General features: G+C 40.9%; 1 protein-coding gene across 1 annotated transcript in view; it reads right to left on the reverse strand.

The window, feature by feature from the left end:
- The window catches only part of ttc27 (tetratricopeptide repeat domain 27), a 66,309-nt gene that overhangs the window by 2,352 nt on the left and 46,274 nt on the right, over positions 1–17,683 (reverse strand). The window contains exons 12-18 of the mRNA XM_035172733.2: positions 17,242–17,364; positions 10,924–11,151; positions 10,148–10,246; positions 9,168–9,220; positions 7,606–7,771; positions 1,551–1,748; positions 1,059–1,170 (exon numbers count right to left, since the gene is read on the reverse strand). Coding sequence (XP_035028624.1) covers positions 1,059–1,170; positions 1,551–1,748; positions 7,606–7,771; positions 9,168–9,220; positions 10,148–10,246; positions 10,924–11,151; positions 17,242–17,364 — 979 coding nt within the window. The remainder of the gene's footprint in view (positions 1–1,058; positions 1,171–1,550; positions 1,749–7,605; positions 7,772–9,167; positions 9,221–10,147; positions 10,247–10,923; positions 11,152–17,241; positions 17,365–17,683) is intronic.

The following is a 17,683-nucleotide window of genomic DNA, read 5'->3' on the forward strand; positions in this document are numbered from 1 at the left end:
TTTTGCTACTATTTTGAAAATCAATTAATCATTAACAAAAATGTCAAACATTAATTTAATATAGTTAAAGTATGTGACCTGAGGTTGGTATACACTTTATATCATACACCATACACAGTGCTGTGTTCTCTCCAAACAATTCAACCTTAGTTTCATCAGTTCACTAAACCTTTTCCAAGTAATACTGCAGAGCTCTGTGTTACTAACGTGTGCCTCCACAAGATTTCAGAAACAATAATGATAGCTTTGTGTAGCAGAAGCTGTTCGGAGGTCATGTCCCTGCAGTGTTAGCCTCCTCCATCTGACTGTTTCACAGGTCAGCTATCTCTCCGTCACATAGAAGGAAAACTCGTTGTTTCCAGTTTCCTCCCACTCCCTCCTCGCTGACAGTGCAGCCTGTTTCTGCAGTTGCTGTGACTGTAAAGGTCAACCTGCTGAGATTGATGAAGGCCCTTCTGCTCTGCTTTATCTATCCTTTGCTTTCTTTTCATTTGTTTGGGTACAGCACCCACACCCATGGTGGGGTCAGTGAAGCTGAGTAGAATGTGTAGTCTAGAGTGGAGGTTGGGAAACTGACACATTTATCACTTTACACTTAAACATCGCTGTGGAATGTTGACGTAATACTAATACATTAAGACTGGACCTGCTAAGAGTCAGAGTTTTTTATCTGACATTGACGATGATCAATTTTCATGCCACCATGGGAGAGCATTTAGGCCATGGGAAACACGGCACTGAAACCCAACATCATAGTAATCATTTCACATCTGTATACATACATGGCATTCTGGCCTTTGAAGGAGAACTTTTACATTTCATTTAGTTGACGCTTTTATCAAAAGCGACTTCAAATAAGTCAACTCTATACTGTTGTCTGTAAAAAAAACACTGTTGCACTGGATAACATATTCCTTCATTACCTTACATACAATTTTATGCAAACTACCCTAAATACACTTTCCTATTTCCCCAAATGTCACTAGAGCAATGCATGTGGGGAAATGTGCTGCTGTAAATGGATGCAGGTTGTGTGTACAGCAAGATGGTTCTTTCACCTTCTCCCATGTCGATGGCTCTTTTCATCACCTCCTTGAAGAGACAAGGATCTTTCTCCCAACCACCAGCCTGAACCTCACAGCGATGAGCCTTGGACAAGAACTGCAGAGCCTGTCAAATTCCCACAGAAACATCAGCATCGCTGTAACTGACAGTTAGCTGCATTTGTCATTTCTTTGTGACTTTCCTCATTTTCACTCAGTGCTTTTGCCCCAGGGTTTTAATTATTGGCTGGTGCAGCTGACTTGATGATTTGAGTAGCTTTGTGAAACTCATTGTATCGTATGATCATAGCAGGTCAAAATATTTTACCATTAACATATATCACTAAACAATAATATGAAATTCCATTACCAATGTTTTACAGATTTTCTCATAAGAGCATCATCTAAGATTTGTCATTGTCTCCAGAGAATTTACAATTCACATCTACTTGCATCTCTTTATTGACTTTGTATGGCTTCAGTTAGGATGCTGGTTGTGGTACTGACCTTTTCGTTGTCCTCTGGTTTTGAGCTGTGGCCGTTGCCATACACCAGAGCATACTGCCTCCATATCTCAGCATCGTGGCTATGGCGGGAAGTGACCCGACCCAGGAGCTCCTTCAGTGTGGACTGGTAGGTTGCTGCCTGTACCCCTTGGTTGTCTGTCAGATTCTCAACTACTGCTCTAACCAATATCTGTAGGATCTGCCACACAGAAAAAGTAAGAGAGAAAACATCAATATCAGATTTATATTGAAACATGAATTTGTTATATGTGATGTCATGGGGTGGACTTCTTTACCAAATGCAATCCTTCCGATTTTATGGGAAATGTGGTTTAGACTATTGAGACCAATGGGAGAGAGAGAGAGAGAGAGAGAGAGAGAGAGAGAGAGAGAGAGAGAGAGAGAGAGAGAGAGAGAGATCTTTCATGTTTTTATCAAAGTTATGGATCATTATGAAACTGTGGCAGGACTAATTCGTCTATGACTCGTCGCCATGGTACAGGTGATTAGTGGAAAACACTGCTATCAATTCTACAGCATCTTGGTGCTCAGTGTTATTCAGAAATCCCAGGTTTACTGAGGCGGACAGCAATCAGTCAGATTCCTCTCTCAATCCTTCTCTTAATTTCTCAGTTTTAAACTTTGTCATGATTATAAAACAATGCAAATCGATTTTCTAGTTAAGAGTCAAGATTCTTGGGAATTTTCTCTCAGTCTTCCTGCAATCACTTTGGATTCTGAGATATTTTAGATTTGAATGCACAGCAAGTATAAGTTCTACCCACAGATTGTTAGACAATGTTGAGTTCAGTAGGATGAGCTGAAGACTCGACCAGCTGCAGGACATTTTTATCCAGAATTTGGTGATATTTAGTGCAATTCATTCTTCCCTTCTCAGTGCAATATAAAAATCTGTTCATTTATCAGCAGCAGAGTCTCTCACATATTTGTCACTTGTTAATAAATATGTAAATAAACAACATCCTCACTATGTTAAAAGGAATAATCCTTTCAAGGTAAATTTCCTTCAAAATATATAAGCTGTTGTCATTGAAACTTATAATTGTTTGTTACAACGTCTGAAGAGTAAGAGGATTTAGAAACTTGGAGATTTGTAATCTAGTCGATTCCTGATAACAATTGTACAACTGACTTGCAAGTCCGAACAAGCCAATTAAAGCCTAATAACAAAGGTTTTTTACATGCCGCAATAACTTAACTGGTTGTTTGGGGTCAAATTTAATTATTTTAACTGAAAAACGTAACTAAACAGGTGATTTGCCCAGAGTGAGTCCAAACCTTTGGATTTAACTGTATATTTTATGATGTCTAAACAGGAAAGTGGGAGCAAATTTCATAATGTGTAAATTACAGATATTTTCAATCTGATTAAATATGATTCTAATGAATTCAATGGGTGAAAAGGATGTTTTGCCAATAAAAATCATAGAATGTACAATCAAAATTATTATAAACGAGCATCACTACTGACAAGCAGTTCAAATTGGATGCACCTTGATCAACCTTCATTTCCTTGAGCTTCAGTATTACCTCATGTTTGCCTGTATGTTTGCTCACCTCTCTGCCTGCTACAGTATGCTCACCACATCACAACCGTCCATCACCAGCTCATCTCTACCAGTCTCCCACTTCACTCAGCCCCCTGCCTCATCAGTCTGTCCCCAGCTCATTCCCCTGCCTACTGGCTCACTCTCAGCTCAGCCTTCTGTAAGTCCATCCTGCAAACTGCAATTCCCTCTTTGCCCCCAGCATTCGCCTGCCAGAACCCTTATCTCCCCAATAAATCTTCACTTCATCACAAAAGCCCCCATTTTGAACTGTTTGCTCTTTCTACACTGTGTCAGAGTTGTATTGGATTAATGTTAATGCAAACAGAATATTACACTGCAGCTGCATCACATTAAGAGCCTCCAAGTGGTGAAAGAGCCAAAGGATGTGCAGCAAGTTTGCCACCGACTGTGATCTTCAGATCAGCATTATTTTTGATTAACTACAGCTGAAATTGTAACAAATAAAACTTAAATAATTTAGGAATATAAACAATTAAAGGAGGGTGGTTTTAAACACAATAACACAAACATGGTAAGACTCATTTGCAAATTACATCCAAATGTATCAACTTTATCCAAAGCGACTTACAACTGAGGGGAAACACTGGGAGTACAGTGGGAGAGCTTGAACTAAGTACAATGTGCTGAATCTGTTTAATATAACAAAGTGCACAGTAAGTTAGGCTTGTTAGGGTGTTAAACAAAAAGTCCTCTGTGATGAGAGGAGTTTTCAAGAGGGTTCTGAAGATAGAGAGAGATTCCAGGGTAAACATAAATGCAGTCTGGACTGTAGATGCAAGGTGTGCAGTGATGGCAGTGCCACACTACGGAGGAACAAAGTGTCCGATGCCAAACAGCCTGTGTGATCAAGTTTGAATAGATGTGTGAAGCACCAGAAGTTCCCGTAGGCAAGAATTCAATATTTGAATTGGATTCTGAACCAGTAGGGCAGTTGAGTGGCATATTGGGTCTGGTAACGCCTACATTTGCTTAGATTGTATAGTAGCACTACACCTCCAGGAAAAGCTAGCTGCTTATCCAACATGACACCAAGGTTTCTCATGACCTTGGCTGGAGTGACAGATAAGGAGTTCATTTTGATGTTCATGTTGTGATGGAGAGTTCGCTTGGCTGGGATGAATTCAGTCTTGGAGATTTTTAGCTGAAGGAGACATTTCCCCTATCTTTGTGGATATGTCAGAGACGAGCAGAGATATGTGCTGGTGTCATCTGGTGCGTATGACGAAATGGGCGTCGTCTGTGTAGTAGTGATATGAGAAGCCATGTTAGTGGATAATTGGACCCAAGGAAGTAGTGTATGTGAGTATATCTCAGGATGACCGACCTTGTCAGCCCATCTCCTCCCCCCTTAGGAACATTATTGGCCCCTTTAATTGAGTTCCGGCTGAGATCTGCTATCTAGTTCTCCACCTCCCACAAGTAACAAATAAACCTTCTGTCTGGATTCTTTGGTGTGTGCTGCAGTGACAAGAAGATAAATCAACTGAATCTGTAACCTCACGTCAGACATCCTGAAAGATGCTGCACAGAAGTTTTGATATCATCCACATCAGATAACACCTCAACATACAGGAGGCCAGAACAGGCTTTTCATTGACACTTCAGGGCATGGGTTTTCTAAGCAGTGGAGACCAAAGGCACTGTTACAAAGACCAACACACCAATTGATGTCATCATATGAATAATGCCTGCCTCTGACGTCAAGACTTTAAGATGAAAACTGAATAGATGACTCAGATCCAGTTAGAGTGTGAAATTAAGTGGAAAAGTAATAACCTCTTGGCTGAGAAAAAAGAATAACAACACAAATGCCAGGCCAGACTTTGCGATGAAGCTCATTTTGAAGTTCACTTTTAGAACACAACCATGGACAATACAAAACACTCACCTGTTCTTTCTGAAGAGACTGTGGGTTTACTGCCTCTACAGAGTGGGAGTGAATTGTGCTAATACAATTCTTGTGGAGGCACAAAGCTCAACCACGAGACCCTCAGCTCCTTTGAAATCTATCAGCCAGTCCAATCAGTTTTGTCACCAGCCCTCTACACATTCCATAAGAGAGCAATTCATGGTGGTCCCTGCCACTATCCTTCCTTCACTGACTGTCACCACCATTTATGCAAAACACCATTTGAAGGTGTGAGATGAATGTTCATATAAATAGAAGGATAAAAATGGAACAGTCATTTTAGAGACTTTACTTTCATTTGATGTCTTGAGCTGAAGTTTTGACAGATTCGTTTCAGTGAGAGAAGGAGAGAGGAAGTGGTACATGTATTTAAAGTAGTAGAACACACTTCTATCCCATTCAGACTGACATCATGGGTTAAACCTACGGGGGTCTGCCTGAATGGGTCAACCCAACCAAACCACCTCTAAGACCTTCCTCTTGATCAGGTTTGAACACCACTTCAAAGTTTATAATTACACTAAATTAAAAATAGCCTGCATGGAAAAATATTTTTGTGGTCACAAGAGGAACTGTCTTAATAAATGATGATTAAATTTAATTTCAACAACTGTAGGTCCAACGGACATGTCATTTGGGGAGAATATTCTCAATTATGCAGAGGATGAATGAATAAAAGTAATTAAATAGTGTTAATGCCATAACTTTTCATTAAGCACATTGCCCTGAGGTAAAAAAACAACATTTGCTACAAATGGCTGTAGAATTGGCTGAAACTCAGATAAAGCTAATGAGTGGACCGGGATATTGATATTATACTTTTTCTGTTTCACCTGTGTGTCCTCACAGTGCCAAAGCTTGGTCATCTGGTGAGTAGTTGGGTAAACTATTGCAACTCGTGAACTAATGATAGATATGAATGTCATGCTTGGTCACAAAGGCTTTCCATAGATACACTAGCTTGCTTGCTAACTGCTTTTTAGCTTGCTAGGTTAAATATCTGAAAGCAGGATTACCCAAAAACTACTCAACAGAGTTTCTTGAAATTGGTGGAAGGATTGGGCCAAACACGAACCCATTAACTCGTGAAGCGGATACAAATAAGGAGGAGTATCAATGCTTTTTTTTCTACTTTCTTTAATATTGCAACAATAATGATGACATATGCATTGAATTTAGCGGTTTTGTGCAGAAATCAAACATTTCCACCACCAAATCCTAGTGTGACAGGGCCCCTATGCAATACTTTGTCTGAGTCACTTGGGGACAGACTATAAGTCCCACTGTCACATTGTTGGTCCTGCTCCAAATGAGACGCTGTCTCACTTCACAAAAATGTGCAATCTTAGTGAGAGGGAGAATGTCCCACTTGTGTGGTCATAGCTAAAAGTTATGACAGGGTAATTTATGTTACCATACTCAAACTATGAAACCTGGGAATTCCTTTTTTGGTAAAAGGATGACTGTGTTATAAGGAGGACTTTACAGTCTAATAGCTTAAAACTACTGGACCTAAGGGGAAGCTGTCTGTATTATGATGGCAGTGAAATTACATTATACATGCACTTCCTTTGTTAGAGGAATTAAAGCAGTAGGGAGGTGGAAACCCATCAAATTCCATTTTTTAAGATTTGTACTTTGATCATTGGAGGCTGCTACTGACCTCTTCTACTTTTATATTTTGTAGCCTTGCGAACAACATAAATGAACATGCAAATGTTGAAATTTTGCCTGAAACAAAGATACAAGCAAAGGGTAGAAACGTTAATGTAAAATATTTTTGCAATAATCCTAAAAAAGTTTAAAATTAAGGTTGGGTATTAAGCCAAAGACTTCAGAATGTCTGTCTGCATTAGAGTTGCAACTATTCCACAAGGTTAGGAATTGGCTTTTTCAAAGTTAAATGCTCAAAACTACAAGACTTAAATTATTACAGGGCTGAAGGGGAGAATTAATTATCCTGAAAATGCCACTGTTGGCTGTTTTTCCTTGTTTAGGCAGAGCTGATGGTTAATCTTTTAATTTTGGTGGGTGTGCAATTACTGAGACATGACTGAGGGAGGCTTTCCTTGCAGTTGTTGTAATGACTCTGCATTTGTGGCCGCAATGAAAAAGTTTAATTGGCACAACAGGAAACTATTGGTTTCTTTGCTGGGCTTAACATATAATTAAAAGTGACCTATTTTGCCTCTCAAAAAGCTGTAAGGTTAACTAAAAGCATCTTCCCCAGTTTCTGTCTTTCCACAGCCATAAGGAGGAGGAAAGCAGAAGCTGCTTCCAGCCTTTGTTTAAGGGTGATGTCCAAAAGAAGCTACAAATGTACCAGGTTTCATCCTTTTAAAATTCAAAGAAAGATTTAGAGCTTCCTCTACTAATTGTCTATGATAATTACTCTCTAAATGACTAATTAAACTGTAATAGAAAGTAGCTAAAACCATTTCACTCATATAGAGAACAAAAAATGAAAGAATATGAAATGAAAGAATATAGAAATGCAGAGATTTATACACACAGATATATTTTTATTTCATGGGGCTTTCAAGTACAGTTCTTACTTGGATGTCCTTGTAGTTTTCCCTGAGGTCCATCAAACGGTGGTAGGCTTTGATGCCTTCTGTAAAATCCCCAATGTCAATGCTCACAGTGATGAAGTTCTCCCAGATCTGCCAGTGTTCGTAGTTACACTTCAGGGCTTCCTTCAGCGTACGGAAGGCTTTGTCTCTGCCGATGAGGGGGACAGGAAGAGACAATGAGGGAAAAGAAAAATTGAAAGACGATACTTAGCAGTAAAAGGGAACACTGAACCAAGAGATTTAATGTTCCAATCGCAGGAACAGTATTAACTGTAATGAACAGTAATTGGGATTGGTTGATTGAAAAGATACAATGCTGCTGCTGCTTCTTCAATCACACACATACACACACAGACGCACGCACAGGCACACACAAACACACCCCCCTTTTCAGGTTTAAAAGTGCTAACCAGGTTTTAATAAAAGCTTTCCTACTTTGCTTTTCAATTTCAGGCCTGAAAGCACATGAGTCTGATGTGAGAAAAGGCTCAGAGACACTCGGAGGTTTCACTGGATACCACTATACCACTGTTGCCTCCCCAGAGCATTCACTACAACAGCACGCCACGTCTGCACGAACATGACTTTCCACAGACCAGAGCCATTAAGAATTAAAATCTGTTTCAATTTTGTGACCAGTAATACATTTAAAAAACATATTTTAGGGGAATAGTCACAAAATGCAGTTCTGTTTTCATTTTGTACAGTTTGCTTGCATGCATCTCTATGCTCTGTGTTGACAAACCAGCTTGTGATCTGTTGATTTGTAGCATTGTTTGTCTGATTTTCCTTCTAAAAAAAGCAAAGGGTGTTTCTTCATTTGCTCGAGTTTAGTCTATTTGCATGTTTTCCTTAGTTACACTGCACCTGTCACACCTACACACCTGTCTTGCCCAGTGAAACTATGACACTTACTAAATCATTTACATTAAAAAGTAGGAGCCACTCCTGTACTTTGCTTGTTATTGTAAATAATTTAATCAAACATTGTTGCAACAGCAGAGACCACATCCGGTTCCACTCCTGTCAGCCAAGAAGAGAAATCTGAGGCTGCAGTGACACAGACTCACCAACACTGGACAGTTGAAGACTGAAAAAGCTGGATTTCTGCTGATAGTGCAGTCGGTTCAGAGTTTGGCTTCAATAGTCAACAGTCCCAACAGTCTGAGTGGGGGGTGGTGCTGTAACAGTGTGGGGAATGTTCACTAGATCGGACTAGTCTGGATTTCAGCGACCACATGCAGATGGTAGTTTCATAATTTGGTGTAAACAACATGAATCCATGGATCCATCCCAACTAGGGTGTATGGTCCACCCATCTTCTAATGGATACTTCCAGCTGGATGATGCATTAAAAAACTGGTTCCACCAACATGACATTGAGTTAAAGGCCTATTCTGTTAAAGTTGGAAAAGTTGGGATCTCCATTTTTTGTAGAGACTGGTTTTCTCACTGGTTTAAAATGTGCAGGGCTCAATGGGGCTGTAATTTGGCAAGAATCATGCAACCAGAGTTACAACTCTGATACTCATACTGATACTCACTTCTTCTGGAGGCGAATGTACGCTGCAGAGAGGTTGCTCCACGCTTCTGCGTTCTGAGCGGGAGATGGGAAACAAAGAGGGAAGGACAAAGAGGAGCAGGGGGAAGGAGATAGTAAGGAAGAGTTTTAGATATTAATAATAACAGAGCTATTTATGAATGGTAAGGAAAAGGCATTTTCAAGTATCCACACAATAATGTATGGAAGGTGACAAAAAGTGAAGGGGTGATGTGGATTCATGTGGTCTGTGTTTGTGTTCCGTGCTCTGAAAATAATGAGGACAGTTCGGCCAATGTATATCTGTGAATGAGAACTATCAATGAGAGACGTTTTCAGACATGACCTGCGCATAAAGTCCGGAAAATTGGGTCTGGACTTTAGCCGCAGTTTGCTTTGCACACATGCTCGACACAGCAGGAGGTTCTCTGCACAGACGCATTCAGGCGAGAGGTCGAGCAGCAGGTAGAGGCAGGAAGTAAAGGATTGATTCTGCTGCAGACATCACATGAATATCTTGACAATACACAGACACCGATGTCAGCTCTCATCACCACAAACTCTCTAGACATCTTTGTCAGTGTCTTCCATGTGTGGGTCAACAGCTTTTCTCAGAGAAATATTTTGTTGTTGTTTTTTTCATTTTTGCATCTGTGGCACGTTAGAAGCGTCATCACCCCCCCACTGTGACTCCAGCGGGGGATCCCCCTGCTGTGTTCTCCCGACTTCCTGCAGACTTTATACTAGGAGGCCAGGAGGCGGAGAAAGTCTGCAGATAATCCAGAGGCTGTCACTCGGACATTTGCCTTCAGACATGCACCTCCTCTGGAGAAAGTAAGGAGAATCTCCGGAGGTAAGTGCATGTCTGAAAGCATCTTTGGAGAATTCAATTCAAAGATACGGAATTCTTAATTCGTCTTGCTTGCACTTTTCAATGTTATGATGTTCACTTTTATTCTGTGTGTGTTGTTTGTGGGTACTTACATCTGGCTCCAGTCCCACACACCTTTGGAAAGTCCTGGCAGCTCCCTCATAGCTCTCCAGAGCCAAGTAGGCACAACCAAGGGAAAACCACACTCCAAGCTGTCCAAACACACATACACACATATAAAAGTCAATCCAAGTATTGAACCTATGCACGGTTTGTTGATTTGTTTCTGCTGTTAGAAAAATAAACATTATTTGAATTCTAACAAGACCCACAAACATGCAAGACGATGTTAACATTTCACACCTGATAAATCTATCAAATGTATCCCATCCCAACACTGTTAGTATATGGTGTTAGCATGCTAATATTGGCTAAAAGCCACAACCCAATATAATGTTGGCATTAGAAGACAAAATTAAAGAGACTCCCAGGGTAGACCTAGAGCACACAGATGGGATTACACATCGAATTGGCCTGGGGATACCTCAGCATCCTCTACAAGGAGCTAGAGGATGTAGTCTGATATCAAAGCAATGTACACCAGAATAACAGTCATGGAAAAGAAGGAGGGAAGGAAGGGAAGGAAGGAAGGGAGGGAGGGAGGGGGGAGGGAGGGAGGGAGGGAAGAGAGGAAGGATGGATTTCTCTGCCTTCACTCGAGTTTGATCAATTTGGTACAGAAGTATGCAGACCACTGAACCGAACATTTTGAGAGTGTAGAACCAGATCTCTACTCTCTTTTAATCTTCAGTTTACTTCAAGCGATTAAGCAAAACAGTAAACACACAGTAATCAGGGATTCCCAGCAGTGTCAGCGCTTTACTTGTACCTGCATGCTGTTGATCTTCAGTGACTGCTCAAAGCAGTCAGCGCACTGCTGGAAGTCCTTGCTGCGGAGGTGCAGCAGAGCTTTGGATCGCATGGCTCTGGCACTGCGCTTGCCCGACAGCTCCCATGCACGATCATAGTACTGATGGTCCTTCAAGATGTCTCCCAGAAGGCAATACAGACTGGGCGTCTCCTTCTTCTCCAACTCCCTCCGAACGATATCCTCGGCCTGGCAAAATGAACGGCAGAGGAGAGCAGGATGAAGTAGAGGAGGAGACAACAGACCAGTGAACAACAAAGACAGAACTAAACTCAACAAAGTAATGGGCAGAAAATAAGGTGCAACACAAAAGATTTGGGAACAAAGACAGAGAAAAGATTGTATTTCAAGTACGGGGTCAAATAATGTGGACATATCCATTTGTTGCACTTCACCATTCCACTTACTACTTCCTCTCGGATAAGTTGAGACGCACACTTTCTAAATGGCTTTATATTGATTTGGACTGTTCCGGTCTAACCACTGACAAGCTGAGGTCCTCTGAGGAGAGCTCTGAACAGGTTGTTCCAGATACAGCATCCTGTAATTAACACATAAAGCTTATATCCTCCACTGTGTACTGAATACATTTACCCACACACTGCTCCATTGTTGCTGGCATTGCTGTCATATTAGAGTTATACAAAAATGTTAGGGTCGTCACTTTCTTTTTGAGTTACAAACTACACTTAAAATTAAACATTTGTTTTGGTTACATTCAAAGTTCACAGTGTGTAATTACATCTAATTCTGACTGGATGTAGCCGAGATGAGAGTCTAACTTGATTATGATTTCTGATGTGAGTTTGGGAAGCATATGAAGTAATGCTGTGGATTTCCTTCTACAAATCAAATACGGACAGCAAGATGCAGACAGTATTGAAAAGGAGGAAAGTTTAAGTTAACACACTGATCATCAATGAGCTTCAACCATGTTTAGGAAACATAGCAATAGAGGCATGACGTAGTGACATTGTGTTAATTGCTTAACCCACTGTTATATCTCTAATTTAAACAAATCTTGTTCGTTTTAAAGAAGCTCCACATAAAAAAAATAAAAATTTCAATCACCAATGACTGATTTCTGTTAATTTACAAAAATAGTATTTTAGGTTAATATTTTCTGTTTTATTAAAAGATTCAAATCATCAGTTGGTGAAGCCTCAGAGGAAATTGTGGTCTCCAGATGTAGCTGCAGAGTGAGCGATTCTCTCCTTCACAGTGCTCTCTGGGATACAATCATTCAAGTCCTCCCCTTCATTTGGTCAAGATGTCTCTGATGTTGACACCGACCCAAGAGGAGTCTTGAGACAAACTTCATATTACTTTGAGTTGACATCTAATGTTGGAAAGAAATGTTGTTGCACATTTCCAATATGTCTTTAGCATCACTAGCACCAATTAGCTGAGAAGGATGACCTGGTTCGTTTACTGTATTATGTGAACGTTGCTGTCCCCCTTAACAACCCTACAAATCTTGTTCAAAAATCTGGCAGTTCAATAAACGGTCTGTATTGATATAGTGTTTTTCTATTCTTAATGGAGACACAAAGAGCTTTACAATACAGTTTTGTCATACACCCATTACACACATTCATGCAGTGCATGTATGTGTAGCACTTTTCAATGGGAATTTGGGATTCAGTATCTTGACCAAGGACACTTAGGCAGTCAGAATGTGGGAGACTGGGATCGAACCGCCAACCCTTTGTTAGTGGACTACCCGCTCTGCCTCCTGATCCACCCAATTAAGCCTTTTGATAGTACGCATGAAAAAGAAAAGGAACAAATGGCCAAATTGAACCTCCAAATCTGATCGGTACAGTCAGGTACAGTCCCACTCTAATCATGGTCAGTCTTCTCTTGTATTTTGATGGAAATATCCTGATTAACTGAAATATATAACAGAATAAAAGATGCATTAAAAGTCTGGCTAAATAAGAGAACCGATCAAAGTCAAAACAATCTTCATTTCAGGAGCTTTTAGAGTGGTTTTTTAACATTAATGCAATAATAATATAAAATAATAATAATAAAGGTTATTTAAATCAAGTCTGAGAAGGATTTTCTTTTTGGGGGATTTTGACATATCAATGTCATTAACAATAAGTTACAAACTTGTCCTATATTATAACAAATTACAATTATATGTGAAATAGTTGTATCCATGCATTATCTTGTATCTTATTTATAGGCCACGCCGCCTTACTATGAGACAACGTCCCTGTGTCAGAGGAAAGCAGGAGAGGAGCCGTCTGGGCGAGAAAAGAGAAGCAGCATTGGACTGAGACCAAAGCACTTCAAATAAATGGATTGTTATTTCGGACCCCAGTGACTACATAACATGGACTGTTGGCTGGGACTACTACACCACATGGTTTAGGACAAGAGGGGTGCAGGAGACTTTTATCATTATCTAAAAGCACCTGGGTAATTGAATTGGACAAAACAAGCTGCAATTGACTAACGGAGGCCTTTCAGCCTGCAGGACTATGTACCGAGCCTCCACTCACAAGTAATGTTGGTTGTTATGGAGTGTATTTGTATGCAGACCGAGGTAGCTGGTGAGCCGTCTGTGTATTTAATTTGTAGCTCTAAAATTCAACATGTTGCTCTGACAGAGGAACTCAAGCAGAGAGACATAGTACTAAATGCCTTTAAGGAACAGTGGCTTGTTTTCTTATATCACGTACACTGTATCTATTCCATTCAGTGTTTCATCTTATTTACCATTGCTTTTTTAATTTGGTATTGGAAATTTGATTATTTAATTGTTTTTAAAAGGTTCAGTGTGTAGAATTTAGTGACCCCTCACCTTCCAAACATGAAAGAGAACCTGTGGTAACCTTCAGTTTTCATAAAAACTCAAAGGGTGTTTAGTTTGTCCAGTCTGGGCTACTGTAAAAAAACATGGCGGCCTCCGTAGAGAGGACCCACTCCTGATGTAAATATAAAGTATTTAAATATAAAGGGCCCGTTCTAGGGTAAATAAAACAACAATTTGTATAATTTAGACGAAACACACTCATGAAAACATCACTAGGATTATTTTATATTAAATTTCTGTCAATAGATCCCTTTCACCTAAATCTTACACACTGGACCTTAAATATTGTATTTGTGCTTTGGCAACACATGTGAATGTCATGTCAATAAAGCCGAGTATTGAAATTGGATACTGGCCTACAGTAGTCCACGGACTTGCATTTGTTAGCATTTTGAATGCCTTATAATGTATGCATATTGACTGTGCCTATGAATGTTAAAAATATAAATTTTACATTTGTTAAATATCGGTCTGCACAAGGATGATGTGAGCAATAAAACCTAAGTCATAGACTCTGATATCCACTTTTGTCCAGATGGTAATTTAGCAAGTCCCAATTTTTTTGGTCTGTGAGGGAATGTGTGGATTTGAAAGCAAAATATCTCACTTTTTTTTTTTTATTGTTTATAGTTCAAACTTTAAATTTGAACTTAACCCATAATTGGTTGATTATATATTTCCATTAGGGGGCAGGTGCACTGGTGCCCTGAAAAAGTGGACACTGAGTGTACATTTCAATTAAGATTCACTGAATCATCTCAGCCCAGCAGCAGAGATCAGCTGCAACAGAGAGAGAATACTGCCACAACAAAACAAAAACTGAATGTTCAATGTATTGTCCCTGTTGCAGTTGGTTACCAGCACAAAATGTGCTATACTTTCTGACTCCTGACCAAAAGATGTTTCTTCATGAATAATAATTAGTGTGGTTAGCACAGCCCAGCACAAGATTTCTGAGTTCAAGCCTGCTGACCAGCCGGGCTTTCTCGTAGAGTTTGCATCTTCTCCCCGAGTCTGCGTGGGTTTCTTCCCACAGTCCAAAGACATACAGGTCAGGTTAATTAGCAATTCTAAATGGCCCGTAGGTGTGAATGAGAACTGGGATTGGCTCCAGCTCCCCCACAACCCAAAGGGATAAGTGGTTAACACAAGGATGGATCAATAGTAGTTACAACTTTAGTAACCTTTTACAAATGTCATATTTATATCCCACTGCACTCTGACAGATTCAACAGTATCATGTAGAAATGCAAAAATACCATCTAGACCATTGTGGGAAAAAAAACACTCGCTGAACAGATTTGAGCAACAAATTGAGTAACCCCAACTTTCCCAGAGGAAAACATCAGTCTGAGGGTTTTAGTGAGCATTTATCTGACTGACTTGACCGACCATTCGGTGAGAGACTGCTCCCTGGTAGACTGTCTCCCTCAAATACCACGAGGAGACACATTGCTACAGTTTCTATGTTTACACCACAAGAGAGTCAAGTTTTACTTCATAAATAAGTGTCGCTGAATCACATAACAAACCAGGACATGGGTTTTATTTACTGTGGAGGACTATCCGCTCAATGTTCTCTTCCTACTCTGTTCTCTATAAAGCAGGAATGTTTATACTTGTGGAAAACAAAGAAGCAGAGAAAGTTAAGTCCCTCTGGCAGTGTCTTCAGACACATGAGCGACCAATAAACAACATACACCAAATAATGTTAAACAAAAACAGATTATCAAATAAATCTACAAGAGTAGAATTTCCTTGTGCAATCAGAGCATGGATTGTATTGTATTGTTCACATGATATAAAGCCTGTTCTCAGATGGTGTTGGGCAACACCAAGGTTCTGTCTTGTGCTGGGTCAGTTGTGTTTGTGATGGCGCCAATCTTCGTGCAGCCCGAGGATTGAGAGAGTCCAACGTTGTGGCCCCAGGATAGGGTTGGGTTATTTTTTGCAGCTGATGTGGTTCTGATGACGTAAGGCTTAAGTGTGTGACAGATGGGACCGGAGTCACAACCCCAGTGTGTGGCGGTATGGGACCGGAGTCACAACCCCAGTGTGTGGCGGTATGGGACTGGAGTCACAACCCCAGTGTGTGGCGGTATGGGACAGCCACCCAGTGCGGTATGGGAATGGGACCCAACCCAGTGTGTGGCGGTATGGGACTGGAGTCACAACCCCAGTGTGTGGCGGTATGGGACCGGAGTCACAACCCCAGTGTGTGGCGGTATGGGACCGAGTCACAACCCCAGTGTGTGGCGGTATGGGACCGGAGTCACAACCCCAGTGTGTGGCGGTATGGGACCGGAGTCACAACCCCAGTGTGTGGCGGTATGGGACCGGAGTCACAACCCCAGTGTGTGACAGATGGGACCGGAGTCACAACCCCAGTGTGTGGCGGTATGGGACCGGAGTCACAACCCCAGTGTGTGACAGATGGGACCGGAGTCACAACCCCAGTGTGTGGCGGTATGGCTGCAAAACATGTGGAAGTTTGATGCCCCAAATGGAGATAAACAGGCAGATTGTTGAGACAACAATCGTTTATCATTTCAGTGATGTGTTGGATGTTAGTAACCCAGTGATTAACCAATATACAATCTATTTTGTAGCCCTTACCTATGGTCAAATGTTGGCTAGTGACATAAAGGGGTTCTTTCTGCAGGCTGAGTAGCTCAGAGCCCCGCTCCATGTACCCATACCACCCCCCCGCCCCACTCACTCGCTCAGAGCGACACACGCAGTGAGACCAGAGCTCGTTCACGTGAAGCAGCCGGTCAGTGACTTTGTAGAAGAACAGTGAAACACAGAGCTGGAGTTTCTGTGTCCTCCTCCACTCTGACCTGCTCTCACTTGAACCAATAAATACTCATCACTAGTTATCAGGACCTGATCAGCACATGAAGTAACTTAGTGTTTGTTTGATTCCAGAGTTTACGAGGCTGCATTTAAACATCATGAAAATGACTCGTCAACATGTTGTGCTCAGTACAACACGAGACGTGACGCTCACAGTCAGGACTTCATAACCAAACACATGACCGTACGGTTGTCACCTAAATCATCCCAATAAAAATTTAACTATGAACGGGAACTCGTTCATTTTCATCTGCATGAACTGAACTTTGAACTCGTTCTTTTTAAGTGTGAACTGGCACAACATCTACAGATGGGCTCAGATTCAGATTTCACATTCACATTTAATTGTGTAAAGGTTTGGTTGTTTGCAGTTTGCTTACTGATTTAGTATAATGTTTGAAATTCTCCCTGCATCTCCACATACAGAAACTAATATGCACCGACAATCTTCACTGAAGAACCAGGTTTAAAGACACAATCCTGTAGAATCCTGTGAATTCTGAACGCAGCTTCTGAACAGTGGCAAGCATCGTTTGGGGAGCCACCAACTGAAGAGTGTTTGTAGTAAAGCAGATGTCTTTGTGTGTGTGGTATACCTTGCCATGTTGGCCCAGCCTCTCATAGCAGATAACGGTGTCCTCCCAGAGCTCCAGCTTTTCATACATAAGCAGAGCTGAACTGATGCAGCCGAGGTCCGTCAGCAGGCTGGCCAGCTGTTTCTGCAATGAAAGAGACCACAGAGGCTCACAATGAAAAGTCAAAGACCAAGGTCACTGGGATACATTGTAGAGGTACTGTGAAAATCTTTACCAAAAGGCATTTAGGCATCTCCACTGAAATAGATGTTGCTTTTTATTTTTACCTAAGTAAGAGAAAGACTAACCTAGTCAACTCTCTACAGTCTGACAGTTGGTTTTTAGATTACTGTGAAATGAATGAAAAGCAAAGGATGTCAACAGTATGTATAAAACAAGAGAGAGAGAGAGAGAGAGAGAGAGAGAGAGAGAGAGAGAGAGAGAGAGAGACCCCAGCCATAAA

Source organism: Hippoglossus stenolepis, chromosome 12, assembly GCF_022539355.2.
Source record: "Hippoglossus stenolepis isolate QCI-W04-F060 chromosome 12, HSTE1.2, whole genome shotgun sequence".
NCBI classification, from domain to species: Eukaryota; Metazoa; Chordata; class Actinopteri; order Pleuronectiformes; family Pleuronectidae; genus Hippoglossus; species Hippoglossus stenolepis.